General features: G+C 47.8%; 2 protein-coding genes across 3 annotated transcripts in view; one reads left to right on the top strand and one right to left on the bottom strand.

Annotated features, from left to right (window-relative positions):
- Nucleotides 1–4,067, bottom strand: part of adgrf1 (adhesion G protein-coupled receptor F1) — a 182,356-nt gene extending 178,289 nt beyond the window's left edge. Inside the window, 2 exon segments of the mRNA NM_001113826.1 lie at nt 710–870; nt 4,023–4,067. The gene's annotated coding sequence lies outside the window, so the exon portion shown is untranslated.
- A 418-nt stretch (nt 4,068–4,485) lies between these two features.
- The window catches only part of tnfrsf21 (tumor necrosis factor receptor superfamily member 21), a 52,451-nt gene continuing 30,788 nt past the window's right edge, over nt 4,486–26,148 (top strand). The window contains exons 1-3 of one of the 2 annotated variants that reach the window (XM_012970559.3): nt 4,486–4,811; nt 21,832–22,441; nt 24,677–25,099. In XM_012970559.3, the coding sequence (XP_012826013.1) occupies nt 4,710–4,811; nt 21,832–22,441; nt 24,677–25,099 (1,135 nt within the window). In that variant the 5' untranslated portion in view covers nt 4,486–4,709. 2 annotated transcript variants of the gene reach the window in all.

Here is a 26,148-nt window from a genome sequence, read left to right as displayed (position 1 = left end):
GAAATCCTGGCAGGGGAGGAGGGACTGAAACACTGATGTTACAGATTGTAACAACTTCTCCACAGCTTACAGACAGCATGCAGGAACTACATAACCCACAATGCATTGCACTGGGATGATCCTTTCCTTATTGACATCACGTGTGCAGGGAATTGTGGGATTGGGAGGAGGCAGGCTGAAGGCAGGCTGAGGACAGGCGACTCCTGTTACATTTTATTTGAGTCACAAAGTAGTCAGCCAGATTATTATTATTATTAACATTTATTTATAAAGCGCCAACATATTCCGCAGCGCTGTACAATCAGCAGGGGAACAAGGGGCGGGGCTTAGGGAACTGTTCCAAACCATATTATTACATTAAAAACTGATGTATATTGCAAAGGGAATCGAAGGTCACTGCTCTGCACCATCCAATATCTACCTGAAGCGCAGGCCATTGGGGAGAGGCTGCTGGGACTTGATTGTCCCATGTGAGGAATATTCTTGTGTTTCTGTTCCTGAAGCTTCCAGATATTTACTAGGGGGCTAGGCACTCAGAATAAGAATGGTTAGGGTTGTTGTAATAACTCAAAGGGCCCTGTAAGTCCACCCAGTTATACCCCTGGTCCGCCCAAATGCAGAAATAACATTGTTGAGAGCAGACCTGACTGCCTTTATTTAGCAATGAGCTCAGAGATACTAATAAATTCTTATACTAATAAATTCTTACCACATTTTCTTGCTGAAAGAGCACATTGAGGCCTCTGCACTGCCGCCATGGCCACTACATAGTCCCTTTGGTTTTCCTTCTATACCAAGAGGAATCTTCTGGTTCCTACCTACCCCAGTCGAGGCATCTGGGGCTGGAACCTACCATTAAAGTTACTCCCTCTGGTGGAGACAAAGATGAACATATTTAAAAAGGCCTTCAAGTGGATACCTTTCATCTTGAGTGCCTTATATATATATGGAAATCTATTTATAATTTTTACTATATACATTTAATAATAATACCCCTTTTGCTAACCCACCAAAAGAAGATCACATTCAGCAAGGAAATCTATTTCACAAAGCAGAAAGTTTTATATTGAAAACATTTATTCAGGTCATGCAGCTTCCTAGCTGTGTAATGTATGAATGTAATGTATGATTGCTCAAGCCTTCTGGGAAAACATGTTTGTTACAAAATCCATCAGTTAATAGAGCTTCTCCAGCAGAATCCTGCATTGTAATCTGACTTTCACAAACACAAACAGATTTCTTTATATTTCATTTCGAATTTCCACCCCCCCCCAGCAGCCGATCAGCAGAACAATGGGAAGGGAGCAAGATAGCAGCTCCCAGTAGGTATCAGAATAGCACTGAATAGTAAGAAATCCAAGTCCGGCTTGGGACTCCTCCAGTTACATGGGAGTAGGAGAAACAATAGGTTAGCTAATCATTGGCAGAAGAATGGGGAGCGCCACATCAGCCTCACGCAATCACTGTGCACCAATACATGCACAATGGCACATACCATTTACCCACCCAGCTGCATGTGGTCACACCACCAACATGCCCATTGGCATAAGCACAACCGATGTAATTTACATTGAGCCAATGGAAACATCAATCCAGTGTGAGGAAGCTACATCATTACCACCAATATCTGTGCCAGATCTCAAGGCATTTGGAAGTTGATCAACGGGTTTATCAGAAAGGTCAGAAGGAAAAATCCTCCAACAGGTGGCGCCAAGCAACTTCCAAATAACATGGAGAGTTCACAGGGCTCATTTACAAATGCACTGCATTGCATACAAATCTCCATAGGGCTCATTTACTACCGCAAAGGCAGTTCCTGTAGTAAGTGGAGTATTAAAGGTACTTGGGCTTTGCGCCCAGTGCCACTTCTTCACTTCCATTCTTAATCAAGCGCTGCTGCACTTACTGTTACAGGGGAACCCTGGAGCTCAGTGGTGTAACTACTGTTGGCTGGGCCCAAGTGCAGGATGTGCACCCAGGTCCTCTACTGGGCCCCCTTCCCCATGAACTCATGCCCCTCACACTAGAGCCCTGCATTAGGTTGGGTACTTGCACAATAACTGCATAGCAGGTTTTGGGCAGAAAGTCCCTGGTTCCCTTACCATGGGGGCAGTCAGTGGGTACCCTGCCTGGGACCCGGCTCAAGTGCAGATGTATTCCTGCCCTCCCACCCCTGATGGTAATGCTTTTTTTTACTCAGCCTTTCAGCCTCCAATATAAATTTTTTGCAGCTCCAGCAGAATGGTTGTGGTGCAGGTGCGATCGCTACTGCTGGATATACTGCCACCTCTGGACCAGGCAGTAGTTCCAGGGTTCCCTTCGCAGGGCAGTTAAATCCAAAAAAATTGGGTGCATGTGTAACACGGTCCTCGTCCCTACAGGATTTATATACCTGCTGATAGATATCTGGAAGTCGAGGAAGGCTCATACACAGACAGTTACACTGTCGGTCAACTTGGTCTGAGGCCAAATTAGCAGTTTAAATCTGCCCGTTTATGCTCAGTTTAAGTGGTGTTGGTTATCCCAGTAAGGGGGGGAGATGCTGGGAATGAGTTATTTTCAGGAAAGCATTGGGACTATTGGGAAAAAATGCATTATTCCCTCTTAATGACGCAGACTAGCACTGAATTATTAAACCCTTAGCAAGGAATGTATGTCTCTCCAGGACTATGGTACGTTATAGGCCCTAAACCCACTCCATATTGACTTAGATGCTCTAGTATAAAAGTGAGGACACACAAATATAACTCTGACACTCTTCCACTTTCCTTGTCAAAGCCTCAGGCTGCTCACTAGCCACCCTGATCCTAAAGGTGGCCATACATTGGAAGATCCACTTGATTGGCAAGGTAGCCAAGCAAGCATTTTTTCTCTTGATATGCCCAGCTAAAGGTGGGTAATATTGGGCTAATTTGATTTCAAATGAATTTGTTTTTCAAATTAAAATGGTGGGCATAGGTGGCGTTGGATCCGGGACTGTATCAATGAGCCAATGCAGTTCCTGATGCGACAGAAACCCACCCAATTTTAGGCCAGGTATCGGACAGGTAGGCCTGTCGGGGTGCCCATACATGGGCAGATAGGCTTATGAATCAGACTAAAAGACCCAAATCGACAGCTAAAATCTGTATAGCCACCTTAACTCCTAGAGGGAGCTATTACAGAACTACCCTCACACTAGCTACACCTACTGGGCCTACCTCTGCCCAGGCTCTGACAGGAGAGCATCCTTCCCTTCCAACAGGTGGGAATAAAAGAGGCAGAGCAAATGTTTGTTTTTTCCCTTTTAAAAACTAGGACTATGACATCTTCAGGCCAATTTTTAATTTGCCAGGAAATATGCAGGGAAAAATCCCCCCCAACTCTCAATTCAGACCACACTTAAGGTGCCCATACACTATAAGATCCACTCGCTTGGCGATGTAGCCAAGCAAGCGGATCTTCACCCGATATCCCCAGCTATGGGTGGGCGATATCGGGTAGCAACTAGCTTAAAAAAAAAATAATCCGATTGTTTGGCCCTGGGGCCAAACGATCAGATTACATTTGCGGCCATGGGGCAGTCGGTTCGGGGACCGCATCAACAAGCCGATGAGGTCCCCGATCCGACTGGATTTTCTAACCTGCCCGATCGAGATCTGGCCAATTTCAGGCCAGATATCGGTCGGCCAGGCCGCTCGGTTCTGCCCATACACGGGCCGATTAGCTGCCGAATCAGTCCAAGGGACCCATATCGGCAGCTACTATCGGCCCGTGTATGGGAACCTTTAGCTGTTCAGAACTGTAGCAGACTGCCTGCTCTAAAGGGTAACTAAACCTACACTTGTTACACAGGAGCATTTGATACAGACGGCTCTCAGCCCAACCTTGGCTTTGTGTACAGGAAGGTGCCAGACAGTAATGACGACATCGTGTCACACCCGGCAATAATAAAACAAGGTGTGAGCTGATATGTACAACTGCCACTGACTATACAGGTGACAATGACCATATTATTATTATTATCATCACGCTCACCATACCTAGAATGGATTACATGATGATTTCAGTGTGCCATTACCCATGGGCCACAGCAGGGATAGCACAGTTCTCAGCAGGGGTGGGTAAGTACAGTATGGGGTATATTTATCATGCTGTGTAAAAAGTGGAGTGAAGCATTACAGGTAATGTTGCCCAGGGCAACCAATCAGCAATTAGATTATAGATTAAAACTAAAGCAAAGCATCTGATTGGCTGCTATGAGCAACATCACCAGTAAAGTTTCACTCCACTTTTTACAACACATAATAAATATACCCCTAAGTACAGTAAGTGCAATAAATACAATAAATACAGTAAGTACAGTAAGTACAGTAAGTACCTGTTCTGCCCCAAAGAAAAGCGCCAGAGACTGAGCCAACACGCAGGAGCCAATCAGGGCGCTCCCGGCCTGCTTTTCCCGGCACTCTCCCCGCCCACTATGATGTCAGCGAGGGGCGGGGCTCGGTCTCCGCTCTCCTGTCTGCCCTGTCACTGGCAGCAAATTTCGGAGAAGGAGCCGAGCAGCGGGTGTTCGGGCTCCGCAATGGCCCCCAGCCTATGTGCCAGCCGCTCTCACCCCCACCGTACGCCTGTATTGCCGGAGAGCCGGCTCTTGTCCTCTCAGCCGGTCTGCTGAGACCTTCCCCACCCCGGTACTGGCATGAGCTAGTGCCCAGCGCTGTGCCCAGATGCCCGGGTACGGATTAGCCATGGGGGCTGCTGCCTATGAGGGGAGCCGCAGAGCTGCGCAGGCCCCCGGGATGTATGTGGCCGCCAGCTGCATACTGACTGTAAGTACCGAGCTGCCTGGCACTCACATGGGCAGCCTTTTGTCCTGTTGTTGGGCTGCTCTATAGCTGGGCTGCTGTGGGTGTAATGCCCTCATACAGGGATGGGCAGCCCCTCTCATTGTGTTTTAAACCCAGAATTCTGAGCAGTTCCCTCTCAGTCACCGAAAGGGTTAAATTCATATTTCATTTTCGTATGGGTATCCTATGCCTCTGCCATTATCAGCTGGGAGTGTTCCTGCTGGGAGTGAAAGGGTGATGGGGGTGAGTGGGTATAATAACCTGGCAGTGCCCGTCTAATAATCATTTTGCAGAAATTGCCATGCCAATTCTCCTGCCAGTGGGCACAGAGGCACAGGTTTGGGCACAGAGGCACAGGTTTGGGCACAGAGGAAGAGGTTTGGGAACAGAGGATGAAGTTTGGGCACATATGCACAGGTTTGGGCACAGAGGATGAAATTTGGGCACAGAGGCACAGGTTTGGGCACAGAGGATGAAGTTTGGGCACAGAGGAAAACGTTTGGGCACCAAGGCACAGGTTTGGGCACAGAGGAAGAGGTTTGGGCACCAAGGCACAGGTTTGGGCACAGAGGAAGAGGTTTGGGCACAGAGGAAGAGGTTTGGGCACAGAGGCACAGGTTTGGGAACAGAGGATGAAGTTTGGGCACAGAGGCACAGGTTTGGGCACAGAGGAAGAGGTTTGGGCACCAAGGCACAGGTTTGGGCACAGAGGAAGAGGTTTGGGCACCAAAGCACAGGTTTGGGCACAGAGGCACAGGTTTGGGCACAGAGGATGAAGTTTGGGCACATATGCACAGGTTTGGGCACAGAGGATGAAGTTTGGGCACAGAGGCACAAGTTTGGGCACAGAGGAAAAGGTTTGGGCACAGAGGCACAAGTTTGGGCACAGAGGAAAAGGTTTGGGCACCAAGGCACAGGTTTGGGCACAGAGGAAGAGGTTTGGGCACAGAGGAAGAGGTTTGGGCACCAAGGCACAGGTTTGGGCACAGAGGCACAGGTTTGGGCACAGAGGCACAGGTTTGGGCACAGAGGCACAGGTTTGGGCACCAAGGCACAGGTTTGGGCACAGAGGCACAGGTTTGAGCACAGAGGAAGAGGTTTGGGCACAGAGGCACAGGTTTGAGCACAGAGGAAGAGGTTTGGGCACAGGTTTGGGTACAGAGGCACAGGTTTGACCACAGAGGAAGAGGTTTGGGCACAGGTTTGGGTACAGAGGCACAGGTTTGGGGACAGAGGCACAGGTTTGGGTACAGAGGCACAGGTTTGAGCACAGAGGAAGAGGTTTGGGCACAGGTTTGGGTACAGAGGCACAGGTTTGGGGACAGAGGCACAGGTTTGGGGACAGAGGCACAGGTTTGGGGACAGAGGCACAGGTTTGGGCACAGAGGCACAGGTTTGGGCACAGGTTTGGGTACAGAGGTACAGGTTTGGGGACAGAGGCACAGGTTTGGGGACAGAGGCACAGGTTTGGGCACAGAGGCACAGGTTTGGGCACAGGTTTGGGTACAGAGGTACAGGTTTGGGGACAGAGGCACAGGTTTGGGGACAGAGGCACAGGTTTGGGCACAGAGGAAAAGGTTTGGGCAAACTGTTTGTTCTTGTGCTGTTCAGGGCAATATAATGATGTGTCTGTGCCCAGGTTGCCTGGATCCATGTCTGCAGCCAATCATGTTGATGCTTTAGGCATTTAAATGGTTGATTTTGTATTAAGGGAGGGTATTGCAAGCTGGCAGTGCCCCGAGGGCTGGTTGAGGCAGACATTTTATTGGTACAAGATCAACTTAATGGGATGCCCACCTGTGTGTGGATTGTTGTTGGCACAAGCAGCAGGTGAATGGGCAGCACTGTAATTGTGTTGGCACTACTGCCATATTATGTATTGTGTTTGATAAATACTATGATTATATTGTATTGTAAATGTATGTTTGTATGATAGATAGATAAACAGACAGACAGATAGGTAGATAAACAGACAGATAGATAGATATTGCGAATGTGTTTTTTTTTGGAGGTACCAATGGGCCAGGATACAGCACCCCTAGTGGTGGCTTATAGGCCGCTGCAAGCTGCATTGCCAGTCCTGTGTATCAGCCAGATCTGCAGTAAAAGCTCTGCGTTTGCAGTTTACTCTCTGGCTCCGGTTGCTCTGGGCACCCATGATGGCAGCAAGCGAGCTCATTTATATCTAATGTACCAGGGGCCCCCAACCTGCTGGGACTTCCAGCCTGCTGCCTCTTTAGGGATACTAAAGTGAGTTGTAGTTTAGCTGGGAGGCTGAAGTTTAGACTTGCCTCATGAGTATCTCTCCTCTTGGTCCCAGGCTTATTCATTGGCTTCATCAGCCCTTGTGTTGGCTCATGGGGCAACTTCTGGCTCAGGTACCTTGGGCAACTCCCACGGGCATCTTATTGTTTTACAGTCTGCAGAGGGTCCCCAGACAAAGCATGCTGGGAAAAACATGGCTGCTATCTCCCAAGTGACACTGTTTGTGCCAGAATGAGAGGCAGTTGATGGCACAGAATACAAGGAGTCGTTGGAGTATTCATGAATCCGGGGGTTTTTGTAGCCACAACAAATGGGTGTATTGGGCGAAATGTAATGGTATTGTAATGGTAATTGCTTGGGGTAAAAAGAAAAGTCTTCTGGGAACTGTGGGTGTGCTAATACAGTTGGCTGGTCACAGAAGTCACATCATTGGCAGGGTACTGGGGCATTTAGCAGAACTGGGGGTTACAGGTGGGCAGGGTAGGTGCAGTTTGGCATCACTATTCTGAGACAATTCCCAACTGGACTTCATTGGTTCAGTACCAATGGGCAATAAGTTCCCTAGCAACCAGCAAGCAGTTTGAAAATCAGAAATGAAGATCAACAGGAGAGAGGCAGGAAAGAAAGATAAGCAGTTAAAACCATAACAATAAAAGCGAATACTCACGGTTGTTCTGTTTTTTGGTTGCCTTGACAACCCGAGAGCAGTTTCGGTTGCAGGCTGGAGCCAGGTTAGGAATGCTAATAATTTAAAAATCATACAAAATAAATAATGAAGGCTGTTCAGAACATTGATAATATAGTTAATAAAGTTAATATAAAGGTGTACTTGCCCTTTTTTTAACCTTATTCATGCTGGCTACTGAATTGTGTGTATTTGGGTGGTGTTTGCACCAGTGATAGAAGGGGTGTCTGGAATATATTTGGCACAGAATTGTGTGTGGGCACAGTCCCTATACCCTGCGGCTGGCCAGGGGCAGCGGGTACAAGGGGCGAGTAAACATGGCTGCAGGAAGTTTACATATGGCAGTTAGTAAACTGCCATATGCAAACCATGGAGTAAACACCAATCTCCATGAGAATGGCAAAGGTATCACCAGGCATGGAAGAATACAAATGGCGGGATTCTTAGGGAAAACCCAGCTGTGTGGGGCTTTAAGTGACATTGACACAATGCCTTTATTTGGTAGAAACGACTAAGTATCACTTGAAACATGCATAAAAAAGGCAAAAGGATGTGAAAGTAAAAGAATATTATGAGCTGGCAGTGTCCCTTTAACATGACATTACCCTCTCTTCCTATCTCTTTCTTACGTTCTATCACTGTGTAGAACGTAAAGGGCAGGGAGCCCACATGATAATTTATACCACCCCATATACTCACCAAATGGGCTGAGCCAGAGTCAGGTGCCCCGCCCCCCCTTGGCAGTCATGTAATAATACATATACCCTGACCTTACAAATAGGCCCCTCCTCTATGCTCTGTTTCTATGGGTACCCCATTACCAAAGCTGACCGACTCGGATCATGAAAATGGGATCTTTCCCCGCACACCTTGCCGCAGTGTGAGCCAACTGTTTGTAATTTATTCATTAAATCCTTAAATATCAGCGGTGGAAATTCACCATCCTGCACGCAGGGCACTTAGAAAATGACTTGTACTCTGCTTGTTCTGACTCATGAAATCATTTCTTATAGAGACTGGCAAGTCTAAAAAAATATTGAGAGAAGGGCAGGAAAAAACACATTAAATATGTTTTCCTACACTTCTGCTACTAGTGTCTTTAGCCACACCCACTGCAGTGAATGACAGCTTTTATTGCAAACACAAGGATATCCTGGGATGCTCTCATTGATCACAGTAGGTGTTAATGCCCTGACCTGGGGGTAATGCATTTGAAAGGATTGATCTCTGTGACCTCAATTAGTATTCAGTATCCATGTAACCAGTCTCTTATAGGGAAATGTACCTGCAGTGGCTGCTACTAGTTGTATGGTCCATATGTCACCCATTCCCCATTTCACACACATACCCTGCTCCCCTTCCCAGAGGCCATTATCCCACTTCTACTATAGGCACCATCTCTCCCTACTATACCTGCTATCCCACAGCCCCAGTCCCTTCCCAGAGGCTATTATCCCCCCACTGCTACTATAGGCACCATCTCTCCCTACTATACCTGCTATCCCACAGCCCCAGTCCCTTCCCAGAGGCTATTATCCCCCCACTGCTACTATAGGCACCATCTCTCCCTACTATACCTGCTATCCCACAGCCCCAGTCCCTTCCCAGAGGCTATTATCCCCCCACTGCTACTATAGGCACCATCTCTCCCTACTATACCTGCTATCCCACAGCCCCAGTCCCTTCCCAGAGGCTATTATCCCACTTCTACTATAGGCACCATCTCTCCCTACTATACCTGCTATCCCACAGCCCCAGTCCCTTCCCAGAGGCTATTATCCCCCCACTGCTACTATAGGTACCATCTCTCCCTACTATACCTGCTATCCCACAGCCCCAGTCCCTTCCCAGAGGCTATTATCCCCCCACTGCTACTATAGGCACCATCTCTCCCTACTATACCTGCTATCCCACAGCCCCAGTCCCTTCCCAGAGGCTATTATCCCCCCACTGCTACTATAGGCACCATCTCTCCCTACTATACCTGCTATCCCACAGCCCCAGTCCCTTCCCAGAGGCTATTATCCCCCCACTGCTACTATAGGCACCATCTCTCCCTACTATACCTGCTATCCCACAGCCCCAGTCCCTTCCCAGAGGCTGTTATCCCCCCACTGCTACTATAGGCACCATCTCTCCCTACTATACCTGCTATCCCACAGCCCCAGTCCCTTCCCAGAGGCTATTATCCCCCCACTGCTACTATAGGCACCATCTCTCCCTACTATACCTGCTATCCCACAGCCCCAGTCCCTTCCCAGAGGCTATTATCCCCCCACTGCTACTATAGGCACCATCTCCCCCTACTATACCTGCTATCCCACAGCCCCAGTCCCTTCCCAGAGGCTATTATCCCCCCACTGCTACTATAGGCACCATCTCTCCCTACTATACCTGCTATCCCACAGCCCCAGTCTCTTCCCAGAGGCTATTATCCCACTGCTACTATAGGCACCATCTCTCCCTACTATACCTGCTGTCCCACAGCCACAGTCCCTTCCCAGAGGCTATTATCCCCCCACTGCTACTATAGGCACCATCTCTCCCTACTATACCTGCTATCCCACAGCCCCAGTCCCTTCCCAGAGGCTATTATCCCCCAACTGCTACTATAGGCACCATCTCTCCCTACTATACCTGCTATCCCACAGCCCCAGACCCTTCCCAGAGGCTATTATCCCCCACTGCTACTATAGGCACCATCTCTCCCTACTATACCTGCTATCCCACAGCCCCAGTCCCTTCCCAGAGGCTATTATCCCCCACTGCTACTATAGGCACCATCTCTCCCTACTATACCTGCTATCCCACAGCCCCAGTCCCTTCCCAGAGGCTATTATCCCCCAACTGCTACTATAGGCACCATCTCTCCCTACTATACCTGCTATCCCACAGCCCCAGTCCCTTCCCAGAGGCTATTATCCCCCACTGCTACTATAGGCACCATCTCTCCCTACTATACCTGCTATCCCACAGCCCCAGACCCTTTCCAGAGGTTAATCATTATATTTCACCATCTTCTGTTGCCCCCCCTGCATTTTATTAGGGTGCAGCTGCTCAGGCCATGAATCCCATTCAGCCTATATTAGTATAAAAGTATTATCTGGAGAATAATGAGTAGTCCCCTGCCAGCGGGCGGCCGCATTAAATAAATTACCGCTGTATAATTGGGCTGTGTAACGTTTCCTGGATGCACAAAAATCAGCAAATTCTATAAACATTTGTAGCTGCAGCCGTAGGCTTGGGTGTGTGAAACAGTCACAAGATGACTGGCACCGGCTGGGCACAGACTGTAGATGTGTGCAAAGTCCAGATGCTTCCCCTTAACTTCTCTTTTCTGTTAAAACCACATATTGTTGGCACCAGTAGCCTTATGGTTATTATATATATATATATATATCTTTTTCTGTGAGAGCAATACAAATTACATCCTCCCTGTGGATCCCACCTGCTCTCCTTAACGGAAGAATATGCTGATTAGTTTATTTACCTGTGCTGAGTGCTTTGCCCCCTACGAGTGCTTTGCCCTAGGCCTTTTGCCCCTATGAGTGCATTGCCCTAGGCCTTTTGCCCCTATGAGTGCATTGCACTAGGCCTTTTGCCCCTATAAGTGCATTGCCTTAGGACTTTTGTTCCTATGAGTGCATTGCCCTAGACCTTTTTCCCCCATGAGTGCATTGCCCTAGATCTTTTGCCCCTAGGAGTGCATTGCTCTAGGTCTTTTGGCCCTATGACTGTGTTGCCCTAGGCCTTTTGCCCCTACGAGTGCATTGCCCTAGGCCTTTTGGCCCTACGAGTGCACTGCCCAGGCCTTTTGGCCCTACGAGTGCGTTGCCCTAGGCCTTTTGCCCCATACGAGTGCGTTGCCCTAGGCCTTTTGCCCCTATGAGTGCATTGCCCTAGGCCTTTTGCCCCTATAAGTGCATTGCCCTAGGCCTTTTGCATCCAGGAGTGCTTTCATGTCAGTGTCCATAGGCAAGTCCCAATATTTTGCTGTCCTTAAAATACTATAGTTTAATTGCAAGCTCTTTGGGGAAAAGCACCAGATGCTTAGCAATAGATACAGCAGACATAGTAGCTGCTGGGGGGCAGGTATATTGATGTCTCCAGCGCAGTCAGACTTGCTGGCCCCACAACTGACCCATACCAGTGACAGAATGCACTAGCTCCTTGTTATGTTGTTATGTAATGTGATTCTGAATGAATTGCTAATTAGCCAGATACTGAGAATATTATATTGCATAATCACTGTATAATGTGAGTGGGTCCCTAAGCTCAGGTAAGTGAGTATGGGCAGGGAATCAGCAGAAAAGAAGATGAGGGGCTACTGGGGGCATCTTTGGGGGCACAGATCTTCCCTGCTAATGGGCTGTGGGGGCCTTGGGCTTGTACAGAAGCCCAAAACATAATAGGGGTAATCTATTATCACAAGTCTAATTGTAAATTGGCTGCAGTTGCTACACAAAAAAAATCCACTAATAAAATGTCAGAAATATACATGAAATCGCACTTTGCACTTGTGCCCATAAATGAGCCCAAATGTACTTTTCTAGCTCACTTCTTATTTTAGGGTGATGGCACATGGGGAGATTTGTCGCCCACAGGTTAAACCTGGGCACCCACATGGCACAAATCTCCCTTGAATGCTTTCCCACCAGCAGTAAAGTGAATCGTCTGTGGTAAAACTTTCTGAGTCACGGTGCCCACAAACACACCAAATACACACATCAGCCAATTAATGTCTATTACTCCCACACTACTTCCTGTTACAGTCAGAGCTGCATTAATTCCTGTCAGCTGATCTCTAAGGGAGCACACAGCCCATTACAAAATGGCGGCTCAAGGGGAAAGATGTAAAACGACAATATTTACTGATATATATATTCCAGTTTGACAGAGTTATTTAATAGGCCACTTAATATAATACAAACTATCTTGGGGTATAGTCTACCTGTAAATACAAACCTGTACATCCTATTGAGCCATATCAGCAGTTACTGTAGGTCCTAGGGGGTAGTTATTCCCACACCCTTTTCTCTAAGGTAATAACACAGATCTATAAACCTGTATATACACATGCGGGTGCGTCACAGACTGACATCAGAACTGCAGAACCCCCCCCCCGTGCACCCTTCTCTGTGGGGGGGTAGTGAGATAATGGCGTGCAAGGCAGGAAGATCTCAGGAAAGTACATAAACAATCTGTTAGTGTCTGTTGTGGATAAAGGCCAGTGTGTCCCTGTTCCCTCGCTCCATGCCAGTCAGTGTCTATTACACGTCTCGCGTTGTGCGTCAGGGAAAATTGTGCTGAATTCTGGATTTTGGGAGGGAAAGTAAAATCAATAAATAATGTATTTTTTCATGCCATGTTCTCCTGTTTCTCCGCACCAGTATACTGTATGTTACTCGAGATAGGCCTTTACGGGAATCGTCAGTAGTGGGAGGAGCCACAGACACTCAGTTATCAATCAAAAATGGCATTTAGGCTAGGTTTTCAGCATGTGGAAAATCTGGATTGAGAATTCTCTAAATCAGTGGGAAAACATATACATATTAAGAAGTAATGTGTAATTGCAGTGTTTTATTAACATTAACTTGCAGTTTCAGTCTGGCATAAGCTTCCATTGTTCTCTGGTTCCAACCGGGTATTTTAACTGCTATCTGGCTGGCCTGGCTGCTAGCTTCCCTGGCTGGCATTCCCTAGTTTGCATCCCACCTACAGGCAGCTTTGTACCTGCCTCAAGAAGAGCTGTAGAACAGCCCCTGCCCTTTGTAAAGCAGGGTAAGGGTAACATTGCTGGTAACCCTTTCTCTGCCAGAGGGGCTATATGTGTGCGGCATTGCTCCTCTCTCTCTAGCACTGCCAAGCCTTAGCTCCACAAACAGCCATTATCAGTACAGGTATAGGACCTTTTATCCAGAATGCCCGGGACCTAGGGTTTTCCGGATAAGGGGTCTTTCCATAATTTGGATCTCCATGCCTTAAATCTACTAAAAAATAATTTAAACATGAAATCTACCCAATGGAATTGGTTTGCCTCCAATAAGGATTAATTATATCTTAGTTGGGATCAAGTACAGGTACTGTTTTATTATTATAGAGAAAAGGGAATCATTTAACCATTAAATAAACCCAATAGGGCTGTTCTGCCCCCAATGAAGGGTAATTTAATCTTAGTTGGGATCAAGTACAGGTACTGTTTTATTATTACAGAGAAAAGGGAGTCATTTAACCATTAAATAAACCCAATAGGGCTGTTCTGCCCCCAATAAGGCATAATTATATCCTAGTTGGGATCAAGTGCAGGTACTGTTTTATTATTACAGAGAAAAGGGAATCATTTAACCATTAAATAAACCCAATAGGACTGTTCTGCCCCCAATAAGGCATAATTATATCTTAGTTGGGATCAAGTGCAGGTACTGTTTTATTATTATAGAGAAAAGGGAATCATTTAACCATTAAATAAACCCAATAGGGCTGTTCTGCCCCAATAAGGGGTAATTATATCTTAGTTGGGATCAAGTACAGGTACTGTTTTATTATTACAGAGAAAAATAATTATTTGCTTATAATGGAGTCTATGGGAGATGACCTTTCCATAATTCTGAACTTTCTGGATAACAGGTTTGCGGATAACTGATCCCTTATCTGTACAATTTCTACCTCACCTTTGCTTTATAATGGCAATAATGAGTAAGCGGAACTGGACCTAAATACAGGCCATGATTCTGTTGGTCCCCCCCTGTACTAAGGAAATGTTACCATATTAGGGGCCCTATGTTCATGAGTGCACATAATGTTGGAGCTGGTTTATATATACTTTATATATATATATGGTTTATAAATGCTCACTTGCGCTAGACAGCTGTCCCCACGTCACTATCATAAATCCCCTCTCCTCAGGCTGAATAGGGTCTTAAATATTTTACCACAAAGTTATGTAGTGAATAGGGTCTTAAATATGTCCGACACCTCAGTGCAATGTTAATTGGTGCCTTTGCTCTTGGCACGGATTACATGCTGGATACAAATGTCCCATTAAAAGGAGCCCCCTGGCCTAGACATTTCCATGGGCAGCACCTCCATTAGAATTTATGGTTCCTCGGTACAAAGCAGAGAGCCTGTAATTGTGCCGCTGAGTCACTGGGGCTGTAAATGATCTGAAGCGTGGGGTTTTTATTCCCGTACGACTGGTTGGGCTGGTAGCTTATTTATTGCCATTATCCTCACTCTGGGCTTTATTTTATCTTGTTTTGTGATCCACGGGCCGGGAGAACTAGAATCCTCCCCAACAGGCGGCTGTTGTTGTGCCACTCCGTGACAATGCTGCGCTGTGATTGGCCCAGGCAAGAGTGTCCCTTTGTTCTCTTTCGTATGGTTGGACTCCCTTTCATTATCCCAGAGGTTATATTTATTGTGTTGTTAGTAAGCAGCCTCAGCCTAATGCCTAACCCTGTGTCCCAGAGCCCTAGTAGTAGTAAGTTGCCCATTCAGGCCCTCTTTTTACCTCCTGCCCATGCCAATAGATTAACAACAGGACCCATACCCTGATAGCACTGCCCTCTGTACCTTGTGTCAGGCATTCATGTATATGTATGAGTGCAGCTCTGTGCCCCTGGCAGAGGTAAAGTTCTGTGCACTGGAGCACTTGTGCCCCTGGTAGTGGTAACATTCTGTGCACTGGAGCACTTGTGTCCCTGGCAGTGGTAGGGTTCTGTGCACTCAAGCACTTGTGTCCCTGGCAGTGGTAGGGTTCTGTGCACTGGAGCACTTGTGCCCCTGGCAGTGGTAGGGTTCTGTGCACTGGAGCACTCGTGCCCCTGGCAGTGGTAGGGTTCTGTGCACTGGAGCACTCGTGCCCCTGGCAGTGGTAGGGTTCTGTGCACTCGAGCACTTGTGTCCCTGGCAGTGGTAGGGTTCTGTGCACTCGAGCACTTGTGCCCCTGGCAGTGGTAAGGTTCTGTGCACTCGAGCACTTGTGTCCCTGGCAGTGGTAGGGTTCTGTGCACTCGAGCACTTGTGTCCCTGGCAGTGGTAGGGTTCTGTGCACTGGAGCACTCGTGCCCCTGGCAGTGGTAGGGTTCTGTACACTCGAGCACTTGTGTCCCTGGCAGTGGTAGGGTTCTGTGCACTGGAGCACTCGTGCCCCTGGCAGTGGTAGAGTTCTGTGCACTGAAGCACTCGTGCCCCTGGCAGTGGTAGGGTTCTGTGCACTCGAGCACTTGTGTCCCTGGCAGTGGTAGGGTTCTGTGCACTCGAGCACTTGTGCCCCTGGCAGTGGTAAGGTTCTGTGCACTCGAGCACTTGTGCCCCTGGCAGTGGTAGGGTTCTGTGCACTCGAGCACTTGTGTCCCTGGCAGTGGTAGGGTTCTGTGCACTGGAGCACTCGTGCCCCTGGCAGTGGTAGGGTTCTGTGCACACGAGCACTTGTGTCCCTGGCAGTGGTAGGGTTCTGTGCACTGGAGCACTCGTGCCCCTGGTAGTGGGAAAGTTCTGTGCACTTGAGCACTCGTGCCCCTGGCAGTGGTAGGGTTCTGTGCACTCGAGCACTTGTGTCCCTGGCAGTGGTAGGGTTCTGTGCACTTGGGCACTTGTGCCCCTGGTAGTGGGAAAGTTCTGTGCACTTGAGCACTTGTGCCCCTGGCAGTGGTAGGATTCTGTGCACTCAAGCACTTGTGCCCCTGGCAGTGGTAGGGTTCTGTGCACTCAAGCACTTGTGCCCATGGCAGTGGTAGGGTTCTGTGCACTCGAGCACTTGTGTCCCTGGCAGTGGTAGGGTTCTGTGCACTCAAGCACTTGTGTCCCTGGCAGTGGTAGGGTTCTGTGCACTTGGGCACTTGTGCCCCTGGTAGTGGGAAAGTTCTGTGCACTTGAGCACTTGTGCCCCTGGCAGTGGTAGGGTTCTGTGCACTCAAGCACTTGTGCCCCTGGCAGTGGTAGGGTTCTGTGCACTCGAGCACTTGTGTCCCTTGCAGTGGTAGGGTTCTGTGCACTTGGGCACTTGTGCCCCTGGCAGTGGTAATGTTCTGTGCACTCTAGCACTTGTGCCCCTGGCAGTGGTAAATTACCCTTTATATGTCAAGTAAATGAACAGTAACGATAGCCAGGGGGTACAGATGAGGACAAGTAATTAATCATAATAACCAGTCAGCCTTTGGCTCGGGCCTTGCTGGGGCAGTGCTGTAAGAATGCTTTGGGTGGCAGGAGAGGGGGCGCTATTGCCCGGTCTGTGCCAAACACTATTGGTGAAACAGAATTTTTATCATCATTGTCAGTTTGTGTCCTTTAAAGCATTAAAGCAGCCGTGCAACAGGACGCTGGTGAGTGCACGTGAGTAACCATGCGGGGTGAGCCTGTGGCCGGATCCTGTAGTAAAACCACCAGTGCTGACAGGCGGCACAGCCGAATGCCTTTCCTCTTACTCTCTGTGCTCTGCTCGTAGCATCAGTTTCTGCAAATCGCTTTCATTTCCTTTTCTTTTCACAGATAGCTGCAAACAGGTGTTAGTATTGCCCCATCTCTGGGGCAGTTACAGCCAAGCAGGGAAAGCAGCCCTATCTCTCTTACCCCCCCATATTATCTGATTAATACCTGTCCCCCCCCCCCCTGCGCTATGGCAGAAATACTAGCATTGTACAGATGGATCTGGCCAGTGCATATCATTTAAACCCTGGGGGGAGGGGTTCATTGCAGCCCTTTGGCTGTTGTTGAACTACAGCTTTAAGCTCAGTTGAATTATGTCACCAATACTGTATATATAGGCACACAAGGGGGCGTAATGCAAATAGATAAACAAGGATCTCTAGCTCCAAGATGCAGTACGACTATATCCTAGTTGGTTCGAGCCCCTCTGCCAGACCTGGTGACTACTTGCTTGCCAACCAGTAAAAATCAAGCGAAATTATTTTTACCCATAAGAGCTAGGTTGCTAGGGCCACTTTACCCCAGCAACCAAGCAAATGAGAGACTGAAAGATAAAAACAAAATTGTAGCCTCACATAGCAATAGTTTTTTTTGCCAGGGGGGGAAAGAAGAGTTAACTTAAAGTTAACTATGCCTTTAAATTCTAATGGTGCATAGAATTAACCTTAAAACACATGCAATGCCCTGACTGCCCTGTATCATGAGCTTTCCTTCTATCTGTCAGTACAGGGGCCCCTATAGCCCGGCCCGGGGCCAATCTGTGCTGACCTGGGACACACAGTGCCCTGTATGCAGGCTCTCAGGCACAGGAGGGAACAATAAAGGACACAATAAAGGACACATTGTGCCGCTCTGAGTTCTGTTCCACTCCGGCTCAGAACCTGCCCACACATCCCCTGAGTCATGAATAGGAGCCTCTAATTGGCATGTAACATGCAGGATCCGGGTAATGCATCCTGGTAACTAGCTCTAGCCTGGCATTTTGTATAGAGATGGCACAGCAGCGCCAATAAAGGAAAGGTTATCTGACCTGACCTTTAAACAGGCATCAGGGGAACCCACCCTAAATAGCACAGGGACATATGTGGGCCCCTTCCACTGTGTGTTTTACTGCTTCCTGGCTGCCACGGGCCACACAGAGATCTCTGGCCAATCTGTAAACCTGGGGCTAATGTGCACGGACAGGTCAATTTGATATGTGTGGTTGCCAAACTGATTTGGCCGCTCAGGCGGTATATCAAATTGCCTGCTGTGCTTATTAGTCCCCTGGCCAATAACTAGATCTATTTTTTTATTGTTAGTGTGCCCTCCATTGATCTAAATTGTAGCATATAAAAACTTGAACATAATCAGGCTCCAAGCAGATATGTTGGGGTACATTAGGGGCCGCTGTGGCAATGTGTCCCACAGAAGCCTGACTGGATTGTCATTTTGGCCACATATAATAAGCTGCTTATATATCAGTCCATGTATGGCCCATTAATTTCTTAAAGGAACAGTAACACCAAAAAATGAAAGTGTATAAATGTAACTAAAATATAATGTGCTGCTGCCCTGCACTGGTAAAGGTTGTGTGTTTACTTCAGAAAGTCTACTATAATTTATATAAATAAGCTGCTGTGTAGCCATAGAGGCAGCCATTCAATGGAGAAAAGGCACAGGCACATAGCAGATAACAGATAAAACACTATTGTATTCTACAGAACTTATCTGTTATCTGCTATGTAACCTGTGCCTTTTCTCCTTTTTTCCAGCTTGAATGGCTGCCCCCATGGCTACACAGCAGCTTATTATATAAATTATAGTAGTGTTACTGTAGCAAACACACCAGTTTTACAAGTGCAGGGCAACATTGCATTATATCATATAGTGCTGCCTTCCATCCCCTCCTCTGCTCCTTGGCACTGGAGCTTGCACTCTAGGAGCCTGACTTCTATTGCATATTTACATATGTACATGTCATTGCAATTGAAAGCAATGTCTGTCTGTGTGTCCCTTTCTACACTGCTGGTTCTGTCTCTAAAAACAATGTAGCATAAGTCAGCCTCAGATTATTATGTTTGGGTTTACTTCCCCTTGAAAACTCTTGTTGTGCAACGACCCAGCCGAACATGAACTGCTCACACAGGAGTCCCCATCACTGCTTTTCTGACTGCAGAGTGTGTGGGTGAGTAAGTGACCGCAAAGAAAGGAATGACTTCTGTATCACTGGGAGCCGGAGCCTGACGCAGTCCTTCCATTGTTCCGGGAAGCAAAGTGTGAGTCTGCTCAGCTTCCATAAACACCGCGGCGTGTCAGCCAGAGAGAGTCAGTTGCACAACTGCTGCCGGAGTCACCTCCACAGTTAGTCACCGGCTCCATTCCTTACTCATTGTGTGGCCCCTAATGATTATTGTCAGCAGAGGAAGTGACCTGGAGTCAGTACAAATGCTGAGCAGTGAGTAGGATCAGCTTTGGTTACAGTGTTTGCCTGTCGGTAACATAATAACCTTATGTAATGCGTGCCAGCCATGTGTGTAGGCGCTTATGATAGTTACATAGTAGCTGAGGTTGAAAAAATTCCCTCATAAGCCCAAACCAGACATTCATTAAAGGTACTTGCACTCTCCTTGCACCTTCATGTAGTTGCACTGAGCGCCAGTGTATCCACCCTTTTGGTGCTACCGCCACCCACTGCACAGTAAAACTGGTGTTAATAGGAACAGTTAAACTGCACTAACCTTTGGGGCCTAAGTAGGGGGTGGCAGACCCAGCGGCTGCTGCTATACGTCTCTAAGGAATCAGTTTCCTCTTCCAAGTTCAGGTGGGCCTAAAATGGCTTTGCTGGGGGGATATCCAGTTGCACAAGGTTTAGTTGGTGGTACTGACGAGCAGAAGCGTATGTTTGTTAATGAGAAGAAAGCGTGGGCGAGGCAGAACTGACATTTTTATTATAATTACAGGCGGCAGAGAGCACTAATGTGGGTGCATTAGTCCAGCAGTGATCATCGCTGTCAGGTTTTTCCACATTAATACAATTTTCATGCTCCCGTCGTTATATACAAAGGCTTGTGGGAGAATTTTCTGGCCTGGTGGCTGAGCCCGTGGCCCAGTTTTATTTTCTGGCAGAAGAACTGAAAGCGGTGTCCTTGGCTGCGCTCACAAAGAATGAGGTTATTCCTTCCCAGTCTCCATACGGACCAGCTTTATGCTCCATGGGGTGCCTACGGGGGGAGCCCATTATAGCAGCCTAAGCTTTTGGAGATGGACATAGGTTAAAGGCAAAGAAACACTGTGTAATGGTAGTAGTAATAATAATAGTAATAGTAGTAACCTTAGGTGCAGGCAGGTGGGGACCTGGGAAATGCTCCACTTTCCCAGGAACACCCTGGCTCCACCCTCCCCATACACACTCCTTGCCCATCCCAAGGCAACTGGGCTGGCCCTTAATCCCCTGAGCCATATAGGCCAAATGAAGATCCGCCACTGGGAATAGGCAGCATTGGGCAGAACTGGGAATGCTTTTGGGGTCGTTGTTGGGGTGTAACAGGGTGGCAATGTGGCATGGCTAAAACACTACCACAAAATTAGCTCCCATTGACTGGAGTACTGGCCGACACCTTGGCTTCTCTATGTTTCCCATTCAAGCCAATGGGAGGTGCTGGAGGTAGTCACATGAGATTCGCTGAGCCATTGGTTTAAGGGATTAACTAGGACTGATCCAATAAGACAAATAGCCTGGTAAAATAGATAAACCCAGGAAATCTGAATCCTTTATGGGGCACAAAAAGCAGATTATAGTATAAAACTATTCCATGGGTCGTAAAAAGCCCTTGGGAAGGAACCTATGGCAGCCAATCAAATGTTTGTTTTTATGTTCAATTTGCAGCTCAATCACTGGTTGCTAGGGGTTGCCGCCCTACTAGGGGTTTCCTTTTATTTACTATATCTTAACATTATCAGCATTCCTTATCCTAGCAACCAGGCGGTGGACTAAATGACAGACTGGAAGATAGAGAGGGCTTAAATAATATAAATACTGTACATAACAAAGTAATAAAAGTAATAACCATAATGAATGTTATTTCTGGTTGCTAGCCAATGCTGACCCAGGACCCATGCTTTGAATGATTGCATTGTATGTGCCGCTTGTTTGCATTGGGGCCCGTGGAAACATACAGTGTGGCGAATGTATATTCTCCCGAGTCTGTGCTGGATTTGTCCCTGAACATAGAGACCAGAGTATTTCGGAGCACAAATACCTCACTTGCCTCATTCATTGCAGCTAATGATTTACTATGTAATGAGCTTGTTCATAAACGAGGGCCTATTGAGAGAATCCTAATCAACTTAAGTATGTAGCATTTCGGATCCTGTACAATGGCATTACAGTGCCAACCCAAACCCACACTGTTATTATTCCAATAACCTGTGTGACTTTCCATTCCTTGTGGGGCACTGATCAGTACCAAGTCAGAACCTGGTTAGATATCAGTTGGGAAGGTTGGGAAATTCCATAGGAAAACCCCATTGGATGAGGATTGTGGCCCTCTGCACAGGGCTTCTCTGTGATCATTTTTTTTCCGATTTGCCAAATAATTGGGGGCAGCTTAATTTAATCATGTGACTGTTTCCCTTCCCTTACAGATTGGAGTTGTTCTTGCCGGTACCACGGATGCCGTATCTGTGCTGATATCTGAGAAGACAACCATAGTCCTCCCTTCGGGGAAATACCAACACTCCGATCCCACATCCAAGATCAATCTCATCTGTGACAAATGCCCGGCAGGTACCCATGTATCTAAGCACTGCACCGAGTCGGCCCTGCGGGAGTGCAGCCCCTGTCCCAACGGCACCTTCACCAAACACGAGAATGGAAACGACCGGTGCCACCCCTGCCGAGCCCCTTGCCAGCCCCCGCTTGTAGAGAAAATGCCTTGCACTGCCTTGTCTGACCGCGAGTGCTCTTGCCCACCTGGTACTTTCCTTCTCAACGATACCTGCGCCCCTTACTCATCGTGCCCAGTAGGATGGGGCGTCCGGAAGAAAGGTAGCGAGGCGGAGAATGTCAAGTGCAAGGTGTGTCCCCGCGGTACATTTTCCGATGTGCCTTCTAGTGTTCTGAAATGCAAAGCCCATACGGACTGTGCGGAACTCGGCCTGGCGCTCATAAAGCCCGGTACTACCGAACAGGACAATGTGTGCGGCGCGCTCTCCTCAGCTTCTACCGACGTGTATTCCACCGGGACTAACTATGGTGAGTTATAGCAGGTACTTACTATTGGCGTTTATTGCTACAAACAAGGTATTTTGCTTATGGAGATAGGGGGCAGCATCATGTTACTTATCCACAGGAACAGTTTTTAAAAAGTTTTCTGATCCACCCAGGTTATGTCACACACTGTACTGCAGTGTAAATAACTAAATATAGAGTGTGATACTATTGTGTGACCTGGGTGTAGCCAATACCTTCCTAAACATTTGCCTTACATTGACACACTGTCCCATCTCCACCTCCACATTATCTACACCTAATGTTCTTACACCTACTGCTACAGTTGCCAATTTGTTCATAAATGGCTTGGCCTAAATACCACAGCTAAATCCTACATTTATGGAAACAGCTGGGTTAATAGCCCCTGGGGAGAGCCTGTGGCTGTGGGATAGCAGGTATAGTAGGGAGAGATGGTGCCTATAGTAGCAGTGGGGGGATAATAGCCTCTGGGAAGGGACTGGGGCTGTGGGATAGCAGGTATAGTAGGGAGAGATGGTGCCTATAGTGGCAGTGGGGGGATAATAGCCTCTGGGAAGGGACTGGGGCTGTGGGATAGCAGGTATAGTAGGGAGAGATGGTGCCTATAGTAGCAGTGGGGGGATAATAGCCTCTGGGAAGGGACTGGGGCTGTGGGATAGCAGGTATAGTAGGGAGAGATGGTGCCTATAGTAGCAGTGGGGGGATAATAGCCTCTGGGAAGGGACTGTGGCTGTGGGATAGCAGATATAGTAGGGAGAGATGGTGCCTATAGTAGCAGTGGGGGGATAATAGCCTCTGGGAAGGGACTGTGGCTGTGGGATAGCAGATATAGTAGGGAGAGATGGTGCCTATAGTAGCAGTGGGGGGATAATAGCCTCTGGGAAGGGACTGGGGCTGTGGGATAGCAGGTATAGTAGGGAGAGATGGTGCCTATAGTAGCAGTGGGGGGATAATAGCCTCTGGGAAGGGACTGTGGCTGTGGGATAGCAGATATAGTAGGTAGAGATGGTGCCTATAGTAGCAGTGGGGGGATAATAGCCTCTGGGAAGGGACTGGGGCTGTGGGATAGCAGGTATAGTAGGGAGAGATGGTGACTATAGTAGCAGTGGGGGGGATAATAGCCTCTGGGAAGAGACTGGGGCTGTGGGATAGCAGGTATAGTAGGGAGAGATGGTGCCTATAGTAGCAGTGGGGGGATAATAGCCTCTGGGAAGGGACTGGGGCTGTGGGATAGCAGGTATAGTAGGGAGAGATGGTGCCTATAGTAGCAGTGGGGGGATAATAGCCTCTGGGAAGGGACTGGGGCTGTGGGATAGCAGGTATAGCAGGGAGAGATGGTACCTATAGTAGCAGTGGGGGGATAATAGCCTCTGGGAAGGGACTGGGGCTGTGGGATAGCAGGTATAGTAGGGAGAGATGGTGCCTATAGTAGCAGTGGGGGGATAATAGCCTCTGGGAAGGGACTGGGGCTGTGGGATAGCAGGTATAGTAGGGAGAGATGGTGCCTATAGTAGCAGTGGGGGGATAATAGCCTCTGGGAAGGGACTGGGGCTGTGGGATAGCAGGTATAGTAGGGAGAGATGGTGCCTATAGTAGCAGTGGGGGGATAATAGCCTCTGGGAAGGTGGGAAGGGGTGCTGAGTGATATAGATATTATAAGATCAGAGAGCCTATTGCTTTTATTGTATTCAAAGTCTCTCCTGTCCTCCTGTCCTGATTTTCGAGTACTTTATAGGGTTACTGAGCATATGGAGCTGATCACACAGAGGATACAGAGTGGGTGGGGGCAGAATACGGGCAGTTGTATAATCCGCCTGGAGCTCAGGTTTCTCCCAGTGTAAACAAGTGACATCAGTGCAGCTCAGCTCGTTACAAGGTCAATGCCATTATTTTGTGCCCCAGATAGTAGCCAACTATAAGGCTGAGAGCCACACACCCAGTCTGTAAGCCATGTTGTTCTTCCCTTCCCCTTTATTAGATAAAGGAACAGGCACCTTGTGGCCCTCTGAGGCCCACATCCACTGGTGACAGAGGGGTTCCATTAAACAAATGAAAAATGACTATGATTGGGTTTGGGCGCCACAGGAGAATATTACATGTATCCATTGAACCTTAAGCTGTTGATGGGCAAAGAGTTTTGGGAGTTGTAGTTCAGCAGCAGCAACCAGAGAGTCACAGGCTTGCATTGCACACAATCTCCCTTTAACATCAGTGACCCAGAACATTCTTGTGTTCCAGAACCGACAGATGTTTACAATGAAACTGCAAAGAACGAAAGCATTTACTTGAATACGACCGACGCCGGGAACACCGAATACCAGCAGAACCCCCCCAAACAGCCGGCGCCCGTCAATATCCAGCAGTCTGGTGGGGGCAAGGGAGATGGACTTAAGCCCACCGGACCGAGGACCATCAAGAGGACGCCCCCTCGGCAGAACGCTAACGATTTCGACATTAACGAGCACCTCCCATGGATGATTGTTCTGTTCCTCCTACTGGTGCTGGTCATTATCGTGGTGTGCAGCGTCCGCAAGAGCTCCCACACCCTCAAAAAGGGACCAAAGCAGGACCCCAGCTCCATCGTGGAGAAAGCTGGATTCAAAAAGTCCAACACTCTGGCTCAGAACAGGGAAAAATGGGTCTACTACTGCAATGGGCACGGTGAGTGTTTCCAAGATCTGATTGGCTATGTTTAGCTCGTGGCATATTGTGATCCTCTGATTGGCTATAGGGGAGTTTAACTCTAGGAATATTCTAACACTCACATTGGTAAATGATCTCTGCGTATATTCTAATGTTCTGATTGGCTACGTTTAGCTTGTGTCATATTGTGATCCTCTGATTGGCTATAGGGAATATTCTCATATATTAATTAAAGAACTCTGGGTATATTCTAATGTTCTGATTGGCTACATCTACGTCTTGGCATATTGTGATCCTCTGATTGGCTATAGGGAATATTCTCATATATTAATTAAAGAACTCTGGGTATATTCTAATGTTCTGATTGGCTACATCTACGTCTTGGCATATTGTGATCCTCTGATTGGCTGTAGGGTAGTTTAGCTCTAGGAATATTCTCACATATTGGTTAATGAACTCTGGGTAGATTGTAATATTCTAACTGGCTATATTTAGCTTGTTCCAAATTTGATCCTCTGATTGGCTATATTGTAGTTTAACTCTAGGAATATATTGGTTAAAGACCTCTGGGTATTAAGTCTCCTCAGACACTGGGTGTATTTTCCCTTTAGCCTTAGCACCTCCCCGTGCCCCCATTACTGTGCATTTATACAAGAGGGTGGGTGAGGGACAGCCTTCCCTTTCCTATGGGGTGAGCAGGGACCCTGCACCCTGGCACTGCTGAGTAACACAGACGGTATTGACCTCTTTCCGGGAAGATTTACTGAGTTGTTGTTCCCCCAGGGATATTTAACAAGGTGGGGAGTTATTTTCCTTTCCGTGTTTGTTTATGTGTCAGCTAAAAATAATCTGCCTGGTCAGCGCGGAGTTGCCTCATAGCCTGCCCCTGGCTTAGCGCTGCTAAGTCCTTCAGTCCTGTGTTGCTAGGGGGCCCCAGGGCAATCCCTGACAAGCTCTGGCCCTTCTGCCTCCCCCTGCAGGGGTAACTTTAGTTCCAGGGCACCAACATCTGCATCATACACCAGTGAAAGGGGAATTAAATGGTATGGTTAACTTGCCCTTTAAGA

This window comes from Xenopus tropicalis, chromosome 5 (genome assembly GCF_000004195.4).
Source record: "Xenopus tropicalis strain Nigerian chromosome 5, UCB_Xtro_10.0, whole genome shotgun sequence".
Classification (NCBI taxonomy): domain Eukaryota; kingdom Metazoa; phylum Chordata; class Amphibia; order Anura; family Pipidae; genus Xenopus; species Xenopus tropicalis.
Note: the sequence above shows the minus strand (reverse complement) of the source record. Positions and strands in the feature narration are given on the sequence as shown.